Consider the following 27,725-nt stretch of genomic DNA (forward strand, 5'->3'; position numbering starts at 1 on the left):
GAAAATCGCCGGAACGGACCTCGTGTGTTTTTTTTCTGCCGGGAGTCGCCGGAGGGAGGTCAAAGGAATTCAGCCGGTGCCTGCTGATAGGCACATACCTCTGACCGAGCTTGAATTCCAACAAGGAGTGCCCTCAAGTATTCATGACTGGGGAGGGGGAGTGTTAAGCAATGTAACATCATCATCATTACTGTTAGTTCCCTGTCTGTAATCCGAATCTCCTAGAGCAGATTACGAAATTTTAAAAAACCAATAAAACAGTTGAAAACACATTACAGTGGTACCTCAGGTTAAGAACTTAATTCCTTCCGGAGTCCGTTCTTAACCTGAACCTGTTCTTAACCTAGACACCACTTTAGCTAATGGGGCCTCCTGCTGCCGCCGTGCGATTTCTGTTCTCATCCTGAAGCAAAGTTCTTAACCCGAAGTACTATATCTGGGTTAGTAGAGTCTGTAACCTGAAGCGTCTGTAACCCAAGGTACCACTGTACTCTCATAGAAAGGCGAGTCCTACTATGCTTGCTTTTGAGTGCACACCCAGATGCACCCGTCTTGCATGCTTGAGTAAAGCAACTCCAGGGCAGGAGGAGAGTAGGGGCCACGTGTAGATCAATTCCCACACTGAGGTCAAAAACACACAGAGGCAGCAGGACTTCTTCAGTAATAGTTTACTGAGTTTTCAAAGCATACAGTTCTCACTGGGTCCCCAGTGAGGCACAAAACTTAGCTCCTGAGAGCAAATCCAGTTTCGGCAGTAAAAAAATACAGCATGCAGGATATCTAAGTCAGGCACACAAACCGGCAGAAGGGAGCAAGGGAGGAAAGAGGCTGGAAGGACACAGGGCAATTGAGGTGTGTGTGTCGCTGCCTGTCGCCTGGGAGGGAAGTCAGCAACTCAGCATCTGCAGGGGCTTCACGAAGAAAAGCTTCCAGGCAAATGGGCATCACAGAAACACACACTGTGATTCTTGGTATGTTGCCGTATCAGTTGTTTTTGAAAGGTTATCACGATGTGGTCTAGAAACCAGTTTGGAACAATATATCGCCCGGCCCTAATCCTCACTGACCATCAGCAATCCAGATAAACACTCCTTTATAAATAAAGCACTTTTTGCAATCTTTTCATTTAAACTGCTTCTCCTCTTTGAGGTTGTTGATGGTTTGAAGGGTTTCAAGTACTAAAGTTCTTCTTGTCCGTGAGTCTGTTGATTTAGAACTTCCACTAGGACTGAACCTCTATCTACCTTCCTCATATTATAAGGTTTGTGTTTTGTGTGAGTTTGTTAACATAAATCAAGGGTTCCATTCTGACTGAAGCTGTTTCCACAGTCCATACATTCAAATGATTTCTCCGCTGTGTGTCTGCTGATGTTTTCTAAGGTGCCCACTCTGCCTGAAGCTCTTTCCGCACTCCCTGCATTCATATGGTTTCTCTCCTGTGTGAGTCCATTGATGTGTTCTAAGGCTTCCATTAAAATGGAAGCTCTTTCCGCACTCCCTGCATTCATATGGTTTCTCTCCTGTGTGAGTCCGTTGATGTGTTCTAAGGCTTCCATTAAAATGGAAGCTCTTTCCGCACTCCATGCATTCATATGGTTTCTGCCCTGTGTGAGTCCGTTGATGTGTTCTAAGTCTCCAATAATCAATAAAGCTCTTTCCACACTCCATGCATTTAAATGGTTTCTCCCCTGTGTGAGTCTGTTGATGTCTTCTAAGTGTTCCATTATCATTAAAGCTCTTTCCACACTCCAAACATTTAAATGGTTTCTCCCCTGTATGAATCGGTTGATGTATATTGAGCTGTCCACTCTGACTGAAGCTCTTTCCACACTCCATACATTTATATGGTTTCTCCCCTGTGTGAATCCGTTGGTGTATTTTAAGGTCTCCATTCTGACTGAAGCTCTTTCCACACTCCATACATTTAAATGGTTTCTCTCCTGTGTGAGTCTGTTGATGTCTTCTAAGTTTTCCATTATCACTAAAGCTCTTTCCGCACTCCATACATTTAAATGGTTTCTCCCCCATGTGAGTCTGTTGATGTGTTCTAAGGTTTCCATTGAAACTGAAGCTCTTTCCACACTCCAAACATTTATATGGTTTCTCCCCTGTGTGAGTCCGTTGGTGATTTCTAAGGTCTCCACTCTGACTGAAGCTCTTTCCACACTCCATACATTTAAATGGTTTCTCTCCTGTGTGAGTCCATTGATGTGTTCTAAGGTGTCCATTGAAAAGGAATCTCTTTCCACACTCCAGGCATTTAAATGGTTTCTCTCCTGTGTGAGTCCGTTGATGTCTTCTAAGTTTTCCATTATTAATAAAGCTCTTTCCACACTCCAAACATTTATATGATTTCTCCCCTGTGTGAGTCCATTGATGTGTTCTAAGGTGTCCATTGAAAAGGAATCTCTTTCCACACTCCAAACATTTAAATGGTTTCTCTCCTGTGTGAGTCCGTTGATGTCTTCTAAGTTTTCCATTATTAATAAAGCTCTTTCCACACTCCAAACATTTATATGGTTTCTCCCCTGTGTGAGTCCGTTGATGTCTTCTAAGTGTTCCTTTATCACTAAAGCTCTTTCCGCACTCCAGGCATTTAAATGGTTTCTCCCCTGTGTGAGTCCTTTGATGTCTTCTAAGGCTTCCACTATCACCAAAGCTCTTTCCGCACTCCATACATTTAAATGGTTTCTCCCCTGTGTGAGTCCTTTGATGTCTTCTAAGGCTTACACTATCACTAAAGCTCTTTCCACACTCCATACATTGAAATGGTTTCTCCCCTGTGTGAATCCTCTGGTGCAATTTAAGATTACTATTCCGACTGAAGCTCTTTCCGCACTCCATACATTTAAATGGTTTCTCCCCAGTGTGAGTTTTTTCATGTTTTCTACGGTTTCCATTCTGACTGAAGCTCTTTCCACACTCCATACATTTAAAAGGTTTCTCACCTGTATGTGTCCGTTGATGTAAAGTTAAGTTTTTCCTCTGACTGAAGTTCTTTCCACACTCTGTGCATTGAAATTGTTTCTTGCCCATGTGAGTCCGCTGATGTCTTCTAAGTTTTCCACTATCAGTGAAACTTTTTCCACTCTCCATACCTTTAAATGGTTTCTCCCCTTTTTGAGTTTATTGATGTGAGCTATGTGTCCTCATTCAATGAAGCATATTCCACATTTCACACTTTTTAATGGCTATTCCTAATGAAATGAAAGGTTCCCCATCTCCCGGAATTCTGACTGTCTTCTGTATCACCTTCCTCAGAATGGGCGGAAAGGGAATCCTGTTTTGGTTTCAAGGAAGAGAACAAAGGGAAAGAGAGACATCAAGCTCCATTAGCCCCTTCTCCTATTTCAACATTTCCTCCATTCCCCCGCCTCCTACCCATGCTCCCAAATTTTAGGAAATGAAAAAGGAATGTCATCAAATGATAGTAATGCATCGGCAACATTTCATGATCCTCAATCATCGTTAATAAAGCAGCATGATCTTGGAATACAGCCTTTTCAAATCAATTGTTTCCTCACAGGAAAGGCAGCTGCTCTCTGTCCGTGAACAGGCCCTCTCTTTCTCTGGTCCATCGTTCCTTTGGACATTCCCCATCCTCTGCATCATAATCCTCCATCCACCTCTATCTCTCTCTCTTTTTTTAATCAGTTTTTACTGATTTTCATTATTACACATACACATAGAATACATACACTCATTATACATTTATCCATCCACCTAAGCCTTAAGCTCTGCCGAGCTTTGGACTTCCCTCCATCTCTTCAGTAAGTATCATATAGTTATAACATCACGTATTCTATTTAATACTATTTTGTCTTATGCCGTTAGAGCTACTCCAACCCTGCCAGTGTCTTTAAAGTTTTACCATTTTCTCTTACATATACCAAATATTTACTCCAATTTTCAACAAACTTCTTTTCATCTTGGTCCCGTATTTTCCCCGACAATCTAGCCAATTCTGCGCAATTCATCATTTTGGTCTGCCATTCCATGATTGTAGGTAGAGTATCAGTTTTCCAGTTCTGGGCCAACATAGTTCTAGCTGCTGTCGTGGCGAACAGGAAAATTTTTTTATCCTTCTTTTTAATTTCCCTCCCTTTCAATCCCAATAAAAAGGCTTCAGGTTTTTTTAGAAAAGATTTTTTTGTACTTATATATATATTTATTTATTATAAATATTTTTTATTAATTTTCCAACATACATTTATACTATCCAATCTAAATTTATCACATATTTTCTCTTTTGGACTTCCTTCAGCCTCTCTAACAATCATCCATTATTCAATTTTTTAATTACACATTTCCTAATTTTTATATTGCAATTTATATACCTTCACCCTCTTATTTTTCTTCTACACAATATTCCTCAAACATTCACAGAGCTTTTTGAAATCCCACTAGCGTTGTTTCCTCATCACATATACATTTCAAATAATCTGAAAATTTCCCCCAATCTTCGATGAACTTTTGGTCTCGTAGATATCTGATCTTCCCCGTTAGTTTATCTAGTTCTGCATGGTCCATCAGTTTCATTCTCCATTCTTCGAGCGTCGGCAGTTGTTCCTGTTTCCATTTTTGGGCCAGTAGTATTCTCGCTGCAGTTACTGCGTACTGGAAAAGTTTACAGTCCTTTCTATTTATCTCATTTCCTACTATTCCTAAAAGAAAAGCCTCTGGTTTCTTAACAAATGTATATTTCAACATCTTTTTCAACTCATTATATATCAGTTCCCAGAAACCCTTCACCTTCTTGCAATCCCACCACATATGGTAAAATGTTCCCTCTTTTTCTTTACATTTCCAACACTTATTACATGTTTTATACATTTTTGCCAATTTTACGAGTGTAATATACCATCTATAAACCATTTTCATAACATTTTCCTTTAACGCAGTGCATGCCATAAATTTTATATTTTCATTCCATAATTTTATCCAGTCATTGAACTGTATATTACGACCCAAATCTCTGGCCCAGTGTATCATAACCGATTTAACTTCCTCATCTTTTGTATACCATTCCAGCAACATTTTATACATTTTAGATAAAATTTTGTACTCATTATTTATTATTTCCATTTGAAATTTTGATTCTTTTTCATCAAAACCTCTTTCTTTAAAATCCTTTTTAAACATTTCATTAACCTGATAATAATGCAACCAATCATATACATGCTCCTTCACATCTTCATAAGGTTCCATTTTCCATTTTCCTCCTTCTTTTATTATCAATTCTTTATATGTAATCCAGTTCCCCCTTAAATTGACTTTCTTAAGACTCATAACTTCTAACGGAGATAGCTAGTGGGGAATTCTTGGTTCTAATAAACTTTTATACCTCTCCCATATTTAAATGTCAAATATCTTTAATACGGTCAGTGACCAGGAAGCAATTTATTTATTTATTTTTATATATATATATATATATATATATATATATATATATATATATATATATATATATGACATTAAAAGTAGCATTGTGCTACAAATAACAGTAGAAATATGGCCAATTCACAGAATTGGTGCTTATATTTATGACCAGGTTTCGACTTCTAAGGTTTTTAAAAATTCAATTCAGGTGTCTCTCCCATATTTCTATGAGAGATCTTCTAAAGATGTGGTTTTCGAAACCTTTATGGATTTTTTTTCTTCTCACACCATAAATATGGGTGCCAGCCAAATCTGTTATCAAAACCTTCTAAATCTAACAAATCAGTATTTTTTAACTTTATCCATTCCTTCAATCAACAGAGACATGAAGCTTCATAATATAATTTCAAGTCTGGCACTTCCGGGTTGGCGCCATCGCCGAATGGCAGACTCCCTCCGAGCTCCGGAGGGAGCCTGCTCGGCAGGGGCTGGGTTCTACCGTGCCGGCGACGCGGGGACCCTCAAAAACCATGGGCGCTGAAACCCATGGGCATGGTGACTCGGCGGGCACCATTTGCGCCCCCCCGACCACGCGAAGGAGCCTTTTTAAAGGCTGCGGAGCGGGTGACGGGGGGGTGCTGTGAGTCCTCCGCTTCCCCTGCCGAGTGAAGCCGCATGCCATTTGGCGGAGAGCGCTGACTTCTTCCATTGAAAATCTGGACTTAAAAGAATAACCCGTGAGTAATTGGAACTTGGATTAAAAAGGGGAACAATTTTTTTCTTAAATTCGGAGCGAGCGGGGGAGGTGCAAAAAGGAAGTCAGCCTCCCCCCTGTTGTAGAGGAGCTAAAGCAAAGGACCTGACAACTAAGATCGAGTGCAACCTTTTTTTTTGATAAAGTTATTAATTTCGTGATGGAAAATTATAAGCTGGGCTGGAGGAGAAAAGTGGAATGTGAATTAAAATACAACCCCCCCAAAAAAACCCCGGGAGCGATCCGTGAGAGCGCTGGGAGAGGAGAAATAGAGGTTTTGACAGCTGTCAAAGGAGCTGCCAAAACTGAAGAACAAAAAGAGAACTTTGTTACGAGGACTTTGCTGGTTACATTTGTTATAAATTGGATATAAACTGTTTAAAACAAGGAATAATAAGTTACTTTGACTGGTGGGTGTGATCGGGAAGGAAACTGAGTTATTATAATCCCTCTAGAGGAGCTGTGGGTCATTACAAGTATTGTTGGCATGGAATTTGAATCAGACTTTTTATCTCCTGGGAAACTGCAGAAATGGAACACTATTTTGTCTACAGAGGTCTACACACTAAAGGAGACAATAGATTTATCTACTGAAGAATGGAAGGGACTTGACGTAATGTTTTGTTCCTGAATAACAAAGCCTCTGTAGAGGAATTACAAGCTTTTTGGAATTAGAACATTTGTGCAGGAGAGCAGGGGGGGAAAAAAAGAGAAGAGAGAACAACAAGAACAACAAGAATAACAAGAACTGGACAAAGTTGGAAGATAGACTCCTTTCAAGATTGGACATTCGAAATCAAAGATGACCAAAAGACGGCAAAGACTATTAAAAAGACGGCAAAGCGGACTGGTGAAGGACTATGGCTTAGATGTGGGAGCTCCAGGACGACAGTAGACATGGACGGACATTGGGAACGCAACCGAGAAAGGGGGGAGGGAAATTTGGAATCCAACGGGTGTTAAATTACATTTTATTCTTTTTTCTATTTTTTTTATGTTAATCTGTATTGTATATTAAAGAGGGGAACTCGTGGAAGGGAACAGGTCGATTTTAGGGGATGGGAAAATATTTTTTAAATTGGGTTAATGATAATAATTTTAAAACTTGGGGTAAGAATTTGCTGAATTTATTTGAAAGAATTGGAATACAAGAGGGGGAGGGGAGGGGAAGTCCTGGAAAGATGACATTGAAAATAAGGCCTTAAATTTGGATGTTTTTCTTTTCTGTTATATTTGAAAATTTTTAATAAATATTATTAAAAAAAAAATTTCAAGTCTGGCAGGGCGAAGCCTCCTCTTTCTTTCGCATCTGTTAATAACTTAAACTGAATTCTTACCCTGCCAGATATATCTTGAAATTGCTCTTTGCCATTCTTTAAAGATCACTGTCCCCTTGATTACTGGAATTGTCTGAAACAAAAACAACATCTTTGGCAGCACGCTCATCTTAATCATTGAAATTCTCCCCCAAAAAGATAACTTCATTCGACCCCACACCTCTAGATCTTTCTTTATTCCCTTCCACACTGGCTCATAGTTATTCTGAAACAAATCAAGATTCTTAAGGGTTAACCAGATTTCCAAATGTTTAACTTTTTTCACCACTTCTATCCCTATTTGTTGTTGCATTTGTTTCTATCATACCTTGTTCCATATTTTTTGTAAGTATTTTGGTTTTTTTCTTATTTAATATAAACCCTGCCACTTGACCAAATTGTTCAACTTCTTCTAAAACTACTTTTGCACTTTCCAGAGGTTCTTCCACTGTTATTACCAGATCATCAGCAAAGGCATTTACTTTATACTGATTCTGGCCTACTGACACACCTTTTATTGCTTCATTTCTCCTTATTGAATTTAAGAAAATTTCCAGAATAATTTCCAATGAATAACATTGGTGAGAGAGGGCATCCTTGTCTCGTACCTTTTGATATTTTTAATTCTTCTGTAGTCCTGTTGTTTACAATAAGCTTCGCTCTTTGTTCAGTATATATCGCTTTTATTCCATTAAAGAATTCTTTCCCCACTTCCATATATTCTAATTTTTTTAACATAAAGTCCCAAGAAATGTTATCAAAGGCCTTTTCTGCATCCACAAATATTAACGCAGCTTGTTTCTCATTCCTGGCTGTCAGATATTCTAACAAATTAATTATATTCCTTATATTATCTTTCATCTGTCTGCCAGGAAGGAAACCCGCCTGGTCTTTATGAATAATTTCTTGTAATATCTTTTTCAACCTCTTCACTAAGATACTTGCAAAAATTTTGTAGTCCGTATTTAGCAATGAGATAGGCCTGTAATTTTTAACTTGAGTCAAATCAGAGTCTTGTTTTGGAATTAGTGTAATAAAAGCTTCTTTCCACGTCTCTAGCATTTCTCTATCCTGAATAATATTGTTCATGACTTCTCTCAGCGGTGTAGACAGGATGTGCCTCATTTCTTTATAATAACTTGCTGTAAATCCATCTGGTCCTGGAGCTTTCCCTTTTTTCAACTCTTTTATGGCTTCTTTAATCTCTTCCATTTCTATAGGGGCGTTCAGCCTTTCTGTCTTTTCTGTCGGGATCTTCTGCACCTTTTTTCCTTTTAAAAATCTTTCTGTTTTTCTCATGTTATTTTTCTCTTTACTATTATATAAATGTCTGTAAAAGTCCAAGAATCCTTTTCTGATACCTTTTGGATTAACTATCTCTTCTCCTTATATGATGATTTTATTTATTGTATTCTGTTCCTTTCTTTTCTTAATTTGCCATGCCAGCCATTTGCCTGATTTATTTGCAAATTCAAAGTTCCTTTGTCACAATTTTTTTATATTCCACTCCACTTCTTTATTTATTATCATAGCAAACTGTGTTTGCAGAGCTTTTATATTCTGTTTTATTTTCAAATTGTCTGGTTTCTCAATTAATTTTTGTTCATTGTCCATTATTTGTCTTAAAATTTCTTTCTTGCCTTTCTCTCTGCTTTTATTTTTTATTGAATTCTGTTGGATAAAAAATCCTCTCATCACCGCCTTGCTGGCATCCCACACTACGTTCATTTTTGTACCCTTATTACAATTGTTCATAAAATATTCCACCAGTTTCTTTTGTGCCCCCTCTAAAAGATTTTGATCATCTAGAAGGTAATCATTAATTCTCCATCTGAATGATCTTTCTTCGTAACCTCTTATTTCACATTTGATTGGATTATGATCTGAGATCACTCTGTTGGATTTGCAGACTCCTGTACACAGCGGAAGGATGAGCAGTACATGCCACATGCTTAACTTTATTTTATTTACACTTCAATGCTGAGAGATTACAAGCATGGATCTTGCCTCTGCGAGAGCAGAGAAGCAACTTCTCCTCGGAAACAAAGAACACCGAGAGAACAGTGAAAAACAGGAAACCAGTGTACGTCACATCAAGGCTCCCATTCCCGTGGGAAACCCAACAGTGCTCTGACTGTGGAATGCAAAACATTGTCCCGTGACAAGCACTTCGCTGCACAGTGAAGAAAGCAGAAACCAACATCCTCCCCCTTTCTGTGAACATCACTAGGCAGCATGTTCGTACAATATCAGTACAAACCCAACTTCTGTACATAGGTACAGTGTTGATCCCTTGACACAATCTTGGACAATACATCAGCAGGAATTTCATTACCTGGTATATAGGACACCGTTACGAGTCCCTTCTGAATACATTCCCCAGCATGTTGCAATTTCAATTGCAAGTGCTTCGTGCTTTGCTTACAACCTTCAGAATTCAGCAAAGCCAAACATGCTTTGTTGTCCTGGTAAACCTGGATTGGACATTTGACAGGAATCTTCATGTCTTTGCACAATTGTAACAACCATTCACAATCCTTAAGTGAATAAGACAGTGCATTCAGTTCAGCTTCACAAGTACTTAAGCTAATTGTTGTTTGCTTCTTGCATGACCAATCAAACAGTCCCTGATTGTACATGTAGCAAACTCCAGATGTATTTTTCCTGTCTGTAGTGTCACTTCCAAAACTTGCATCTGCAAATATCTCAAGACCACCAGACTTCTGATTGTTAAATCTCAGTCTGTAATGCATAGTGCCTTTCAAATAGCGCGCTATGCGTTTCAGAGCTTTCCAATCCTTAACACTAGGATTGTTGACTTGTCTGCTTAGCAAATTACAGCTAACAGCAATGTCTGGTCTTGAACATCTGGCAATGAAGTTTAGCTTGCCTAGCACACTTCTGTACAGTGTAGTGTCAGAAAATGCTTCTTCAGTGTCTTCTACCTGATAACCTGTTGTCATCGGTGTGTCTACAGGGTTAGCATCCATCAGGTTTAGTTTGTTTAACACATCAGCAATTTTCCGTGACTGGTGTACTAGAATGTTACCATCTTGATCTCTCTCTATTTCCAGAGATAGGTAGTTGTTTACCTCACCAAGATCTTTCATGTCAAAGTGCTCTTTCAGTTGAGCTAGGGCGTTATTGTACATTGTGACATCTTTCCAAAAGAATAAAATATCATCAACATAAAACAAACAATACAGCTTCTTTTGCCCCTCCTCTTTGACAAATACACATGGATCAGCTTTCCCTTGCTGAAAACCTAGAGAAAACAATACTTCAGTGAGTTTTGTGTGCCAACACCGTGCACTTTGTTTGAGACCATAAAGGGACTTCTTTAGAGCACAAACAAATCCCTGTTTTACCTGTACGCCATCAGGTGGAAGCATATAAAGTGATTCACCTAGAGGTCCGTACAAAAACGCTGTATTCACATCGTGGTGACTAACGTGTAGATTTTCTTCTGCAGCTAGCTTGAGCATAAGCCTAATGCTCTCATGTCTCACTGTGGGTGAGTAGGTCTTGTGATAGGCTTCACCTGGTACCTGTGCAAAACCTCTGGCTACCAATCTGGCTTTGTGTCTGACTACCTTGCCATTTTGATCTGTCTTCGCTTTGAAGACCCATTTGCTTCCAAGCAGTTTCATTCCTGGAACTACTGGAACTAGCTCCCAAGTTTTGTTCCTTTTTAAGGAATCAAGCTCAGCCTTCATGGCATTTAACCATGGCTCAGCTTCCTTTGAATCCAAATCCTGGATTTCTTGGAAACTTGAAGGTTCAAATACCTTCTTGGAGCTTTTAACAGCTGCTACTGCTGTCTTAGCAAATTCATCAGCAAATCTCTTTGGAGGTCTGCCTTTTGTGGCTCTTTGTGACCTGCGAATTAGCCTTAAGTCCTCAACACTTTCATCTTCCTTCTTAGGAGAAAAGTGACCTATTGTGAACAATGGTTCTTCCAATTCTTGATCAGAGCTTTCAGAGGGTCGCATAGAGGCTTTCGCACTCTTGAAATCCTCTGAATCATCCGATTCAGTTTCAGACTCAGAATCAGAACCTTCAGTCGGACTCTCTGTTTGTTGGTCTAGCAAGCAACTGTGGCCTTTTTCAACCTGGGCAAGCCTTTCCGCCCATGGTATGTGAGAAGACAAAGTCATATTTCCAAGATTAACAGCAGAGTTAATCTCCGACTCAGGAACTTGCCCCTACAACAAATCTCTTTGTCTTGATTCTGTGTCCCACAACACTGACAACAAAGTTAAAAAGATAAGTAACTGTACAACCTTTGAAGCCATCTGAAGGCAGCCCTGTATAGGGAAGTTTTATTATGTTTTTGTATATGCTGGAAGAAGAAGAGTTTGGATTTGATATCCCTCCTTTCACTCCCTTTAAGGAGTCTCAAAGCGGCTAACAATCTCCTTTTCCCTTCCTCCCCCACAACAAACACTCTGTGAGCTATGGTTGACGTTTGCTCCAGTGGCTGATAAAACAGCAGAACGGTTTCACACCTCCATGGATATGGTCAACTGGCTGTCCCTCGTGTACCTCGTGATATCCGTTCCAGTCGGGCTCATAGCAATATGGATTCTGGACACCGTCGGGCTGAAATGTGCCGTGATACTCTGCGCCTGGCTGAACATGATGGGAAGTGTAATTCGAATTTTCAGCATCCTCGATTTCCTGGATCTGGGCTCCCTCAACTTTGTGTACCTGCTTGTGGGACAGTGCCTCTGCGGCACAGCACAGCCGCTCATCATTTTTTCACCCACCAAACTGGCAGCTTTATGGTTCCCAGAACACCAAAGGGCCACAGCCAATATGATTGCCTCCATGTCCAATCCCTTGGGCATTCTCATCGCTAACTTGCTGTCACCTGCGCTTGTACAGGGAGGAAAAGATATCCCTTTAATGCTTGGAGTGTACGCAGGGCCTGCTGTCTTCGCCTGTGCCTTAGCCACATTGGGCGTTCGTGACAAGGTCCCACCAACCCCACCATCAGCAAGCGCTAGCCACTCCAATTCGCCATCATTCTTCAGGGGCTTGAAGATGCTCCTGCGAAATACATCTTACATCATCCTGGCCCTTTCCTTCGCGACAGGGATAGCAATATTCACCTGCTTCAGTGCTCTGTTGGAACAGATCCTGTGTGTCAATGGATATTCAAATTTCTTTGCAGGTCTGAGCGGCGCCTTGTTCATTGTGTCCGGACTCATCGGGGCTTTCTGCCTCGGGCTGTACGTTGACCGGACAAAGAAATTCACAGAAGCTACCAAGGTCTTTCTCTGTCTAGCTGCGCTGGCTAGCATTGGATTTGCAGTGGTGTCTCAGCTGAGAAACCAGACCTATGCTTTGGCAACCATCAGCTCACTCTTCGGGTTCTTTGGATTTGCTATCTATCCTGTCGCTATGGAACTAGCGGTCGAATGTTCATATCCCGTGGGGGAAGGATCCTCATCAGGGCTGATTTTTGTGATCAGCCAACTTCTAGGTGTTGTGCTCATGCTTTTGCTGCAAAGCCTAGCTGTGGAAAAGAAAGATGCTCCATTTTCTACTTGCACCTCAGCCATCGGCAAAGCACTAGACTGGTCCACTTCAATGCTAATGATGGCTGGAATCTGCAGCCTGGCTGCATGTTTCTTTGTGGCTGCCTTTCACACTAATTACAAGAGGATCTTTGCAGAAGTATCTCACGACTTCTCTGTCAACAAATCAGAAGAGGATGTTGCAGTAACGGCAGAAAAATGAACTGCTTCTAGTTGAAATCTGGACTAACCCAAGTGCTTCGAGAAAAGTTTAAGACTTTTGAGACCCCAAGTGCCACAGTTGCACAGTAAGTTATAAGTCTTTGGGAACTGACTGGAGCAAAAGATGATGATTATCTTAACAGGAAACTTCTCACAAGTACAGCCCAAATTCCCTGCAGCAGTTGGAGAGTGTCTTTTTCAAGACAGAATGCAAGAAGAGTCTACCCCCATTAAAAGACAATTTAATCCTTGGTGATGGTGCTGAAATGTGTAAGTGTCTGAGACTCACTAAGAGTGGCTATTTTGATTCTTCCAGTGTGTTACACTCCAAGGGCAATTCAATGGAATAAGCATATTTATACCAACCTGAATTCTGTGAAAAAAGGAGGGAATGCAAATGTTCTGCAACTCTTCATTTTCAGCATCTCCCATTGTTGGGCAACAGCATATTTCCTTTTGATGAAACTTTGTTTGAAAAGTGATCTATAAATGTTTAAATTAAATAAATTGTGTTTCTGACGGTGAAAAAAAAAAAAAAAAGAATCAGAACCTTCATCAGTGGGTGTGGGTTGTTGCGGCTGCTTTTGCTGTTGTCTATCCTCAGTCTCATCACTGTCATCAGGATAACATTGGAAAATTCCCACATTCTCCCCCCACTTTGCATTGTACTCAACACTTCTTGTGAGCTTAATTGTCTTAGAGTCAGTCATCATTATTCTGTAAGAACCTTTCTGATAACCTAGAAAGATACCATGCAATCCACGCTTGTCTAACTTGGAGCTTTGTGGTGTGTGAACCCACATGTCAGAACCAAAAATTCTCATGTGTTTGATGTATGGCTTCTTGCCAAACATCTTCTCATATGGGGTACAACCAATCGCTGAAGATAACCTGCGATTATAACTGCAAACAAAGCACGAGAGAGATTCGGCCCAATAACTCTCTGGAAGATTGGCATCATGCAGCAAGGTTTTCAACCCTTGAAGCAATGTTTGATTTGCCCTCTTGCAAAGTCCATTCTGCCATGGCGAGCGAGGACTAGACAAATCGTGTTGAATTCCTTTCTCAGTCAGAAAAGCTTCAAACTGCTGAGAAGTGAATTCCCCCCCCCCACGATCAGTGAAAAGAGTCTTTATCTTCTTACCATGCACATTTTCCAACCAAGCACAGAATTCCTTGAACCTTGGAAAAGCCTCTGATTTCTGCTTGAGATTGTACACATAAATATACCTGGAAAAGGCATCAATGAGAACCATGAAGTACCTATTTCCACCCAAAGAGGGCGATAGTGGACCAACGAAATCAGCATGAACAACCTGGTATGGTTCTGTAGCTTGCCTACTAGACACCTTACCTTTCGCAGCCATTTTCACCTTGTTTGGTGCGCATGCCTTGCACTTCATGTGGTACTTGCAGGGTTTAATAGTCATACCTTCAACCAAGGCAGGCATTTTAGATACTGCCTCAAAATGCAAATGGCCAAATTTCCTGTGAAAATCATGAATACATCCTGCATGCAAACTTTTGATAGAACCTGCAATGCAACAAGTTTCATCCTGCACAACATCATCATAATACAAAACAAACAAACGATCAACATATTCAGCATGCAATACATAATCGTTTTTCTTTGTGATGGTGCATTTCTTGTTCTTGAAGGAAACATCAATTTTTCGTTCATTCAGCTGCGCAACACTGAGTAGATTGTGTGTGGCATCTGGTACTGTCAGGGGTTCAGGAGCAGAGACACAGGAGAAGGAGCAAATGGAGAGTGAGGAGGAGGAATACGAGGGGGGTGTAGGCAGTGACAGTGGTCAGAGAGAGTCCACGAGTCTCTCCAGCGAATCAGAAGATTCACAGAGAGGAGCGCCGATGGCCAGGGCAAGGGGGAAACCCCAGAAGGAAGGGGCCAGCGGGGACTCCCTGAGCAGCAGTTGGAAATCAGGACCAGTGTCCCCACCAGAGGGTAGTGGGGGGGAGGAGTCCCAGGCATCGGGACCAGTCTTCCCACCACCAGAGGGAGGAGATGAGTCAGGATTGGCCACGCCTCCATCGGAGAGCGGGGAAACGGTCAGGAGGAAAGTCACCGGCTGGGCACGCACGTCAAGTTCAAATGTACAGGCGAGCGGCACAGCAGGTAGCCCGGATAGGGAGCCAGGTCCTAAAGCCCGCCGGAAGGAAGGGCAAGACCCAGGGGGGTCAGCGTCAGAAGAGTCCAGGAGGCAGGAAACCCCAGGGGGCAGAAGGACCCAGAGGAGGAAGGAACAGCGCAGGAGGTGGAGCCGGGCTAGGATCTTAAACTGGTGCGGAAGGGGGAGTGACTCAGAGGGGACTTCGCCTATCTAGAGTCTAGACGTAGGGTTGCACGCTCTGGCTTTAAAATGGAAATTATACTTCAATAAAGACTTTTGTACATAATAGCAGCCTGGCGTGGGTCCTCTGTGAGCTGGGACCTAGAGGCAACCCTGACAGGTACGTAAAGTACGTCTTGTATCGATAAGTCCAAACTGTGAAGAACAACAGTTCCGTAGCCTTGACTGCGGATCGTGTGGTCATCCGCCTGGTGAATCGCACCTTCCTGTGGTGTAAAAGACACGAACAGTTGCTTATCGTTGCACATGTGGTGGGTCGCTGCTGAATCAACAACGAAGAAAGATCTAGACGTCTTCTGGACCTTTGCAACCTTTGGAGTGAAGCGTGAGACCATTGCCTTGTGCTGCGTTGTCCTGGACACTGGACCTCTGCCTTTTCTTTGGCCTTTTCCACGCGATGAGCTTCTGCTGCGCTGCTCTGTCTTGGCCCTGGGATATCTGCATTCCCTCTTCATATGGCCTAGACGTCCACACAAGTAGCATTTCACTGCCTTCAAAGCTTTGGCGCCATCTGGTGGTTCCACTGCACTCTGGGATGACGTCTGTGAAGACTCCCCCTTACCCATGCAGCTAGCACCCCGGCGTTCTGCTTCATTCAGAATCACGGCAGTAACATAGGCTACTGTGAGCTGAGCAGTTGGCTGAACAGCAATCTGAGTGGCAACGGACTCCCAACTTGGACCCAAAGAATGTAGTATCATGAAGGAATACACAGCCTCTGGAAAGGTGAGTCCTCTCTGTTGCAGCTCATGTCTCAGATTCTGCATCTCCATCAGAACACACTCTTGGTTGAATTTCAACTTGCATGATTCTTGGAGTTAATTCATTAGATACCCATATTTGATAGATTCGCGACATTGACTGATTCGATTCTGAATAAAACGTAAACTGTTTGTCAAGTGGATGTCTCAGTCTCCAAATGTCTATTAAGTTACAATTCTTAATCATTGAGGGGAAAAAACTTTGGTAGTTTTCTCTCTTTACTCATTCCTGATGCTCTCAGTCTATCCATTTCCATTGACACTACTCCATTCATATCTCCCATTATTATAATCTTTTGGTCCATATAATCAAACAGTTTTTCTTCCAAATCTTTATAAAAATCAGTCTTGTTTCCATTTGGTGCATAGATCCCAACTGTTATTATTTTTTCACCTTGCCACTTGATCTGGATTGCAATTATTCTTCCTTCTTCATCTTTGAAAATTTGCTGAGCTTCAATTTTATTTCTTATATACAATACCACCCCTCTCTTTTTGTTTTTGTCTGATGATATAAATTCATTTCCTAGTCTTTTGTTGATCAAAACTCTTCTATGTCTTCTCGCCACATGTGTCTCTTGTAAACATATTATATCCAAATTTTCCTTTTTTAGATGGGTGGTACATGTTCCCCGATAAATCAGGGCATTACATTTATGTCCCAGATACCTCGATATCTGTCTACCTTATTGGTTGCGTCACATAGATTTGCTTTTGTTAGAGCCAGATTTAATATGTTCCTCTCAAATGTGCTGAGCAATAGATTTTCTAACGGTAAAACCTCTGTTTATGCGCACGTGACAACAAATCAATAGAATCCCTTTATCATATCATGTATAATTGTCCTTTATATATTGTTCCCCGATCAAGGATTCTGAGTTCAATCATTTTGGAAACTGTTGCTAAACCACCTGAATTACATCTAGCCTATCTACTCCAGGACATTGACGCTTATAGAACATTACAGGTTGCCAGATTCCTGAATTCAGTTCTTTCATATAAAAGACTTCATGGAATGCTGCATGTAATGGGAATTGGGGTTGCTTGTGTGTAAGCCACCAACTGCTCCAAGCTGCTTGGGTGGTTAAACCTTTCCCTGGCTGAACAGCCCTTATGCACAGCTGCCTCAGTCACTGGCAGAATCCGTCAGTGGGCATTTTCTAAACTTCTTCCAACATAAGAATTCTTTGACCCCAAGTCTCCGACTAGATTCTCTGCACGGAAGCCTTCTGCACAGAGTGGGCGTGCCAAGTGGAGGTCCTGCACTCTCCCCGCTGATCTCACTGGAAGAGTCCCTGAGCCTTCCCTCCGAAGTACTCTCAGCCTCCCCTTTCTTCCTGGTGTCATCTTGATTCCCTTCCCCCACGGAAACTCTCTCTCTCTCCTTGCTAGTTCCCTCCCCTGCATCATTGGGGCTACTTCTCTCTCCACTAGTCTCAGATGTCAGTTCCCTGACACTGCATGACTATTAAAAATCTAGTAAACTCTATCCACCATCTTTATATTCAAGGCCACAATATGGTACATCTAGAGATTGTATGTAACGTGAAGGAGATTATGCGTTGAAATATTTTAGCTGATATTTTAGAATGTAAAATGCCATTTTATTTATTGACTGGTTTTACCTTGTGGGCTTATAGACGAATAAAGTATTATCTATCTATCCTTTTTTAGATATTGTTCAATTTTATTCCGTTTTTTCCTATCGTTCATCCCATTAATATTCCAATTCCATAATTTTAACGCCATCTTGGTATCCTAATTAATTAAAATTTATTTAAAATTTTATATTCTTTCTTCTTCTTCTTCTTCTTCTTCTTCTTCTTCTTCTTCTTCTTCTTCTTCTTCTGTGTTTCTTCCATCTTCTTCTTCTCCCTCTCCAAATCCTCTTTCCCCCTTAGCTCCTGCTCCTGCTGCTGCACCTCTTATTTCTTCCTCTTCTGGTCTTAATTCCTTGTATCTTCTCAGAAACTTGCTTGCTTCCTCTGGGCTTGTGTGTTTGTGTTTCTTACTTTTATAGAAAAAATAGATCCCCTCTGGAAATTCCCACTTGAAATCTATTTTGTTCTTCTTTAACATTTGCACCAATGGTTTATATGGATCTCTCTGTTTCAACAGTCTGATCGGTATATCTTTAAAAATAATTATATAATTCCCATCGATATTCAATCTTTTCTCTCTGTTCTTCTGCAAGATCATATTTCTCATTTCTCTGTCCTTGAATATAATTAGACAGTCTCCCGGAGATTTCCTTGTCTTAGTTGTTCTTGCCTTCATTCTAAATGCATTTTGCACTGTCATAGCTACCTCCTCTGGTTGAAGTTCTAACCATTGTGCTATTTCTGCAATCAGTGTCTCTTTAATATTTTTACCCTGTACCTCTGGTACGGCTCTCAACCTCAAATTAGTCTCCCGCTGCCTCAATTCATTCATAGCAATCGCATCCAAGACTTCTTCTTGTGTTTTATTAATCTCCAACATTTCTACCTTTATTTTCTCCTCTTCTCTTCTCTCCTCACTTCCTTCATTTCCTGTTTTGTCCTCTTCATCCCCTCCTCCAATGTTTGTGTTCACATAGTCACATCTTTCAATTGTCCCTTTAATTCATTTACTGTTTCATCAATTTTTTTGTCCATTTTTCCAATCCTTTTGTCCATTTGTTCTAATTTGGCCTCTAAATTTTTTTCACTCTGCTTTATATCGTTTTTAATTTCTCCAAACATTTTCAATATTTCTCCCTTAAAATCTGACTCTTGTTTTGAGCTGGTTGTCCCCTCTTCACTTGTTTTTTTCTGCTAGTGCAACATATCTTTTAGTCTCTCCACACTCCTACCAAAGTTAATTAATGCACCAAAATTAGCACAACCAGTATATAAGGCCCAATACAATATTTAGCAAAACCCAATAACATATAAAAACTAACACCGAACTCCTCTGATCAATATATCAACCCAGGTATTTCCTACATCACAAAATAAATGGCCACAATAAAAATAAAATATAACCCAATGGAGATACTCTTATTATCTTAAAAAATCCCAAAGGAGAGAATATAATTGTGATTGTACTTTTAGCCTCTTTGTTAGGAGAATTCACTAATTCACAGTCCTCAAATTTCAAATTTTTGCCAAGGTTTTAAAACTTTTCATTAATGAAGAGACAATAGAAAGACGAAAATCTTCTTGCCACCACTTAGGCTAATTCCAATCCATCATTTCGAAAATAAAATGCAACAGGGGAAGAAAAGGACCAAACCATAAAAAAGTAAAAAATAATATATTTTCTCAGTTTTGTTCTTGCCAGTTATTTTAGATTTTAATTATACTCCAATTATAATCCAATGTAGTCTTCAAACTCTCCAAACCCAGATTAGTCCAAGGAAGGAAGTAAAGAAGAAGTAGCAGAAAACCATAAAATAAGTCCCACAAAAAAGAAAAGAAAAAGGGAAACAAAAACAAAAATAAAAATTATATCCAGAGCAGGATTCTTCTGAGGGACGATCTCAATCAGTTGCCAGCCTTATCCATTTGTTAAAACCACTCTACAAAGCTTCTGCAATGGTGTTATACTCCAACGAGAAGGGAAGGAAGGGGGGGAGGGGTATTGGGGGGCAGTGTTTTTTTAGAAGTTAATTTTGATGCTCACCATCAACCCTTAAAACCTGTGGCATTGTTCAATTTCAAAAGTCAGATTATTATAATCTATTACAGTGCATAAAACTTCCCCTTTTGTCCATTAAAATATTCACTTCTCCAAAAACGTTGAAGAAGAGAAGAGAAGAGTTTGGATTTGATATCCCGCCTTTCACTCCCTTTAAGGAGTCTCAAAGCGGCTAACATTCTCCTTTCCCTTCCTCCCCCACAACAAACAGGTGAGTGAGGCTGAGAGACTTCAAGTATAGCAATGTAACAATGGCGACGGAAGTCCTTACATCCAGTTGTGCAGTTCTTTATTAAAAGTGAAACTAAGAATTCCTTCTAATCTTGTCTCTTTCTTTCCCCCACCAACACACCGAAGATTTGCCAAAAATAACAGTCAAACGTCCCTCTGCTTCCTCTTCTGTTTCTTTTTTATCTTATTGCCAGTTCTTAGCTATTTTCTTAGCTGAGAAGTTTTAGAGAAGAAAGCGGCAACGACCGCTAGCCATTACTCACACAGCTCACTCCCGCTCTGCTGACAGTTCTGCGTCTGTTTTCAATTGCAGATACAGCTGAACTCCATGTTTAATTCTTTTTGCTCCGAAACCTTCCTTTAGCCTTGAACTTCCGAATTCTATCCCAATTAGGTCCAAATTTCTTAAGCTTGAGTGTCGGTCACTTCCCTTGCAAGTTCGGGGCTACGATTTTTAGAGGATAGTTAATGGCTTCCCTCTGCCTGCTTCTCTCTCCGCCATACTCTTCACCCTTACAGGGCTACCTGACGGCCAGGCAATTTGCAAATTGGCTTGCCGGGAACCAATTCAATAAAAATCCTTCCTTAAGTAAAGTTACTTTCCGTTTCTTTGTCCTTCAAATGGATTTTCCCCTTTCACGTGGCTGGAGGACCAGACGGGGAGACTGCCATAGAGTGTCAGGAAGAAAGGCACTTCTTCCTCAGGGAAGTTTTTAATATGTGACATTTTAGTGTATTTTTTATCTCTGTTGGAAGCCGCCCAGAGTGGCTGGGGAAACCCAGCCAGATGGGCGGGGTACAAATAATAAATTATTATTATTATTATTATAAAAAGTAAAGAAGGGGATGAAACCTCCAAAACACGGAGAGAGCAGAAAGGGAGGGAGGGAGGGAGGGAGGGAGAGCAGATAAAAAAGAGAGAAGGGGGGGAATAAGGGTGGGGGAAGGGGATACACGAGGGGCGATAGAGTAAGGAAAGGGAGGGGAAAAGATCAGGAAAGAAGAAGAGGGGGGAAAAACAGGAGTAAGAAGTAAAGATAAAAATAAAAGTCAAAGACTTATTCTCCGTGTTGTATTCCAAATACAAAATCTTCTTTTTCCGGTTCCTTATCAGCTTAATCCATAAATTCTCCACTCAAGACCGATAATCAAGCATTATAAAGCGTACCGTTTATCTCCTCCCCGACATAGAGGGCGAAAAAAGCAAAGGAGAGGCTCAGATAGAACTTCAGCAGATATTCACAGCAATTCACAGCAATCCCCCAGTCTCTTCTTTCTTGCTCCTGCAAACGTACCGACTGTTACTCCAACATAGACTTCTGCCCAACCTCTTCACAAACAGTAGGAAAAAAGCAGAGTTCACGGGTGTTCACTGGTGGGCATTTTAAGCTCACTCTCCGACCACTGGCACAGGACGCTTCAACCAAGACAATACAAAGAAGTTTTTCCTCCCCTTCTATGCCTCTCTGTTGTTTCCCCACAAATCTTTACCTCAGAACATACTAACCAGGGATTTTCTGCGAACGTCCCTTGGCGGCTGCTTTCTTACTTTCAGTTCTCTCTCAGTCTTCTGCCAGACGCCATTTTCTCCCTACCGCTGGGACGGACTCCCTTTTTTCACCCTCAGCACTCCGCATCTTGTTAATTTTCTTTTCTAAAATCCGCAGATAATAACTGCTTTAGTTTTAGTCCAGATTTGTTTTCTTTGTTTGGAAGCTGGCCGCTTTCAGTCGAAGCTTGAGACTGCACAGGGGTCTGCTGCTTCCCCTCAGTGCCTGCAGCTCAATCCCGTCCCCAAGCTTCAGTTTAGCTTTAAAGCCTGTGAAACAGGAGAGAACGTCCAGGCTCTGCCAGGTACGCTGCCCCCCAAGATGCTCCTCTCAGGGTATGGAGGTCCACGTAGCCTTCGTAGCCCCTCTAAAGCCCCCGCACTGCTCGAGACCCCCCTGAGGGCTGCCTCGCTCTTCTTTCCCTGATCGCAGCTCAACCGGAAGCCCCCATCCACCTCAATCTCTTCATGAATCACCTGCACAGCCCCATTGGCCTCAGGCGGTCCATACGGATGATGTGAGACCCAGGTCTACATCTTCTCCAGGGACTGTGGCCTGGGTCAATCAGAGAACTAGTGACAAGGCTTGGTGCTTGGCGCCAGCTGAATGGGTGCTCAGGGAAGCTCCTGTTCTGGGAGATGGACCTCCATCTACATGCCTCGCATTGCATGGAGAAAGCAGGAGAAGCAGAAGGAAAGCAGCTGGCACATGGGAATCCCAGGCGGAAACACCCACCCCAATGGTTCTTTATAATGATGATGTGCTGCCTGATCTCAGGCCCGTCTTTTGACACAGGACTACCCTAATCTGGCAGTGAATATTAGCTGGATATTAAGGGCAAATATATAACTGTACGTAATAGAAACTTCAACCTTGAATATGTAGTATTGAATCATTGATGGCCTGAAGTTGTGTTATTTCTGGAGACATGAATTTATTCCAGTTCTGTCTCAAATATCATAATTATAGGATGTCATGGGATGTTAGAGGAGCGGTAGTTCCTTTAGTGGGGGACATTGTCATGCACCTTCTGCAGTAAATTATCCACCCTTGGTCCCCACCCTGCACTCAGCTCTCACCTGTGGCTTCCAGAAGCTGTCAGCATGCAACAGGGCTTCAAGCAACGGCTTCAACCGGCCGGCTAAACCAGGTGAGGACAGCTGATGGGTCTCAAATCCTTGGGGGGCTGGGGAATTCTGCTGCACCTGAAGTCAAGCCCTGGGGGATGGAGAGGAGGAGAACAACAGTCAATCCCACAGTCAAGAAGGCAGATTCTGCCCCTGCAGAAGAGGAACGTGAAGAGCAGATGGGATCGTCAACCAGGGAAGGGAGCCCATCGAGAAGGAAAACTCTGGTCCTAAACATTCGTGGCCTCCTGAGTTATTTTCAGGAGAAGAAAAGGCTATGGAGGAAAACCCACACAAATCCAGAGTGGAGTCTCTAAGATGCTTGGATAGTGTCCTGCACACCTCCTGCCAGCAACTCCTGCAGCCAAGCTGGTGCCTAACGTACTGCTCTGCTGAGAAGGGGGTCTTGTTGTCTAGGCAGCCCAGGACCCCCAAACACACGGCCCACACTGCCATTGCTGCTAACACAGCAGTTTCAGGTGGAGAAATCAGCTCAGACCTGTGTACCAAAGTCTCTCTGATGTGGAGCAAGGGAAACAGAAACGCTAATTACATCATACAGCACTGTAAAAGTATTCAAAATATTCGGTTTTTGAAGAAAAGACCACCATGTATCAGGTGGCCCCTTGAAAGCTAATGAATGTATTGTGCCTGGAGCTCTTGGGGGTGCAGGACCAGGAAAGCTTCTGCAACCATTAACCTTCCAATTGGGATTCAGGCCTCATCATGGAACTCACACTGCCCTGGTTTCTGTGACTGATGTTCTCTGAATGGTCTGAGGGGGAAGCTGTTTCCTGTTTCTGCTAAATCTCTCAGTGGCTTTGGAGACCTTTGGCCACAGTATCCTTCTGGACCCTCTAGGGGAGATGGGGGAACTGCTGTGCAGTGGTTCCCCTCCTTCCTCCTGGGCCATGTCCAGAAAGTGGGGGGGGATGAGTGTTCAGACCCCTGGGCTCTCACTTGTGGGGAGCCTCAAGACTCCATCCTCTCCCCCATGCTTTTTAATATCTATATGAAGCTGCTGGGAGAGATCATCAGGGGTTTTGGGCTGGGTGTTCACCAGAATGTGGATGATGCCCAGCTCTTCTTCTCATTTAAATTGGAACCAGTGAAGGCGGTGAATGCCCTGTGTTGGTGCCTGGAGGTGGTTTGAGGATGGATGGCAGCTAACAGATTGAGGTTGAATCCTGACAAGACAGAAGTACTGTCCCTGGAGGACGGTCAGATGTGGAGGATTCCCTGGTCCTGAATGGGGTAACTGTGGCCCTAAAGGACCAGGGGCACAGCCTGGGGGTCATTTTGGACTCACAGCTGTCCATGGAGGCGCAGGTCAGTTCTGTGTCCAGGTCAGTTCTGTCTGCCAGCTCCATCTGGTACGCCAGATGAGACCCTCCCTGCCCTCGGACTGTCTCACCAGAGTGGTGCATGCTCTGGTTATCTCCACTTTGGACTACTGCCATGGGTTGTACATGGGTCTACCTTTAAAGGTGACTCAGAAACTGCAACTAATACAGAATGCGGCAGCTGGACTAGTAACTGGCAGCAGCCGCGGAAACCACATATCACTGGTCCTAAAGGATCTTCCCTGGCTCCCAGCGTGTTTCCAAGCACAATTCACACTGTTGGTGCTGACCTTTAAAGTGTCATAGTTGCATTTTTCAGGCATAGAAAAGTATTGATCTAAGGTAGAGAGATCAATCATTCCTGGTCTATTGCTTCAAGAAGGTTCTGGTGGTTTTGCTCTGTGTGATTCAAAGCTGGAGTTTTCTCTAGCTGGAACATTTTAGCTGATCAGGGAGTTTCCTTTCTGCTGAGAGCAAGTGGTGGAATAAGTTGTAATGAGGTTATGCTGAACCTTCCTTGATTTTGGGAACCAGATGAAGCTGGTTAAATTGGAGTGAGCCAGTCTTGTTATCCCATCCCAACCTTACTCTGACACTGAATTGTTTATAAATTGCAGTATTGAAAGGTGCCTGGTCCCACTTCCTATTCTGCTATTTCAATACTCTGCTTGTGTGTGTCTTACTTGAGTGTAAGATTCAGGCAGGTAGCCGTATTGGTCTGACGCAGTCAAAATTAATAAAAAAGGAATTTCATAAATACTTGAAATACTTGTTGCTGAAAAGAGACTTGAAAGAGAAGTTGCTGAATTACAACTTATTACTAAACTGAAAACGATGGAGAGGCCTGGTCTGAATAGAGATATTGGATTCTTGTCTCATTACACATACTAAAGCTATTTTTGGACATCTGCATACTATCCCTTGCTTTTTCCTGTAGGACTAATTGCAGTCATTAACAGTTGTCAACAGCTTTACCATACCCATCTCCTACTACCCTTCTGAGAAAACCCCCACCCCACCCTCCCACTATACATAAGGGTCTGTCTAGTGACTTCTGTTTCAGTGTATCTGAAGACGTTTGCATGCACATGAAAGGTTATACCCAGGACAATCTTAGTTGGTCTCTAAGGAGCTACTGGGCAATTCTTTTTATTTACTTGAGTGCTGTTTTAGTACGCCAAGTGAAGTTTTTATTTAAGTTAGGTCTTTGCTATGTTTAGGATTCTGTTATGCTTCTTTGCATTCAGTAATAAATTTATTTGCTGAATAAAATGTTTGCTGCCTTAGCGTTTTTTCCTACTCTGCTAAATATACGTCGGACTTGCTCTTTAGGTCATTATGGAGGAGCAAGATCTGCGAGCTGAAGCCCTCAACAGCCTCGGCCCTGTAGACCTGAAGGAGCGTCTCCACCCCCATGGCTCAGTCTGGACACTGAGGTCCTCTTCTGAGGGTCTTCTGCTGGTTCCTTCCCTGCGAGAAGCGAAGTTACAGGGAAGCAGGCAGAGGGCAAGGAAATGGGCAACTACCTGACAGTTGGAAGACAGCTGAAGTCAGCCCTGTATCGGGAGGATTTTAATGTTTGATGTTTTACTGTTTTTTATATGTGCTGTAACCTGCCCAGAGGGGCTGCGGAAACCCAACCAGAAAATGGCTCCTTTGACTGGGAAGATTCATGCAGTCGCTGTCATCGGATGCTGAAGGATTGTATCTCAGCTTGTCAGTCACTCTGACATTGCCTTCAAAGATTAAGAGGAACAGAAATGCTTTTGAGGTGCAACTTCTGTATCAATCCTGATAAAGCCATTCCATGGACTCTGCACCCCTGTTTCTGATGACAGGTGTACATTATCCTCATCCTCAGTAGAAAAGACAATAAAGATGGAATCCTGAGAGAGAGGAAAAGGTTTCTGGCTGCTTCCTGGGTGGGATTGCGGAAACCATGAGCCGCTTCTGAGAAGGCCTCCCCCCTCCCCTCTTCCTCCCGGGATTTCCTCTCCTCTCCAGGGGACCAAAGGTTGGACTACGCAGAATGGCTGTGTCTGGACAGGGCAGGGGCTCTTGGGGTGGGAAGAGGATGAAGATTGCGGGAAGGAAGGGGGGGACTGGACCCCCCACTTTCCAGGGATCCCTCTGGTTGCCTGAAGGGATGGCTGATTCTTGGGTGGGAGGGAGAAGCCAAGGCGGCCCCTCCGGAGATCCCCAGCGGGCACCACCATGGAGAAGTCTCCCCAAAGACTGGTTTCCTATCTCTCCCTCCCCCAATGCTGCCCTTCCCTGCCCCAGGGATGCTCCCCCTCCCCACTTCATCGATTCTCTCCCTCTGTCCCAGAGTCTCCCCTGCAGCCAGAGGCCCCGCACCCCTTGGCGCGGCTCAGCCCTGGCCCTGCGACCCCCATTTCTCCGTCCAGAAAGGCCCCCAAGACGAGCAGGGGAGGGACGGGGGTCTCTATCCAGGCGTCCCTCACTCCCATTCATGGCCCACCTCTCTCCGCGCGGAACCCACAGCGCCCCAGGGATGCCTGCGCGGGGGAAACGGGGCGAGGGGATCCCCTGGGTGGGTGGTGCATGGCCGCCCCTGCCAAGGCACCCAAGGGGCCAAGGAAAGCCCCCTTCGCAGGACGCGCGCAGGGATCCCGGCCCCACGGAAGGCGCTTGGGGGAGCTGGCGGGGGTCTCTGAATCCTTCTCTCCCCTCTCCCCCCCGCGACCCCTTTACCTCTTTGTCCTCGCTCCCGATTCTCATTTTCTTTCCCGCAACATCCGGGGGGGGGATTTACCTGCCGCCCCTCCTCCCCTTTCCTGAAGCGCCCCCCCCCCCCCGAGCTACGGGGCAGAGCAGCAATCCGGAGAAGCAGGCAGGGTGGGAGGGGGGCTCTCTCCGCTCATTCCGGAAACAGAAGCCGGATTGGAGGAGGAGCAGAAGGAAGAGGTGCGACATACAGGGGGGGGGGGTTGAGGGTTGTGGGGGCGGGGTGAGAGGAGGATGTACCGGGAAGGGAGGGATAGAGGGGGGGAGAAGGGGAAGGTTTTTCCCCTCCCTTCTTCGTTCAGGGGATCAGGAGAGCGGGGGAGGGGCTGACCCCGGCAATCCAGCTGCAAAGTGGGGTCCCCCCTACAATGTTTACATTGCAAAACCCTTCCCACACCCCGCCCCCCCCCCCGCCATGATCTTAGATCCATTCCATGTTTTTGGTATTGGTGCACATTGAGCAGCGGGTTGGGCTCTGTGACTCCTGTGTTACGGGGAAAATGGGGCTTGGGCTTTTGCACACACACACACACACACACACACACACACACACCCGACACAATTCCTCCCTTGTGTCTCTGTCAGAGGTGGCACAATGAGGCCAGGAAGAAAGCAAGGCAGCTGTTGATCTGTTTGCAGGCAGAGCCCCTCCCCCATGCGAGGAGTGAAGCAGCCCAGAACTAAAGCGCGATGCAATTTGTGCACCCTCAGATAGTAGCCCCCCCCCCCCGTCACAGAGA

The 27,725-nt window shown here is 43.2% G+C and overlaps 3 protein-coding genes and 1 pseudogene across 5 annotated transcripts in view; 1 reads left to right on the forward strand and 3 right to left on the reverse strand.

The window, feature by feature from the left end:
- Window positions 1–27,725, reverse strand: part of LOC309351923 (uncharacterized protein) — a 102,536-nt gene that overhangs the window by 74,209 nt on the left and 602 nt on the right. The window lies entirely within an intron of this gene.
- LOC309351883 (uncharacterized protein) overlaps window positions 1–27,725 on the reverse strand; it is a 140,825-nt gene that overhangs the window by 41,735 nt on the left and 71,365 nt on the right. The window lies entirely within an intron of this gene.
- Window positions 654–27,082, reverse strand: LOC309351848 (uncharacterized protein). The gene is made up of 3 exons (XM_081879957.1): window positions 26,953–27,082; window positions 22,847–22,985; window positions 654–3,280 (listed from the first exon to the last, which is right to left on the reverse strand). Exon 3 carries the CDS (start codon window positions 3,094–3,096, stop codon window positions 1,339–1,341), a length of 1,758 nt encoding a protein of 585 aa, XP_081736083.1. The 5' UTR covers window positions 3,097–3,280; window positions 22,847–22,985; window positions 26,953–27,082; the 3' UTR covers window positions 654–1,338.
- On the forward strand, window positions 11,910–13,713 carry LOC309351043 (solute carrier family 49 member A3 pseudogene; annotated as a pseudogene). Its single transcript has one exon. The product of its transcript is annotated as a solute carrier family 49 member A3 pseudogene (transcript).

Source organism: Podarcis erhardii, assembly GCF_964252035.2.
Source record: "Podarcis erhardii genome assembly, chromosome: 10".
Lineage (NCBI taxonomy): Eukaryota > Metazoa > Chordata > Lepidosauria > Squamata > Lacertidae > Podarcis > Podarcis erhardii.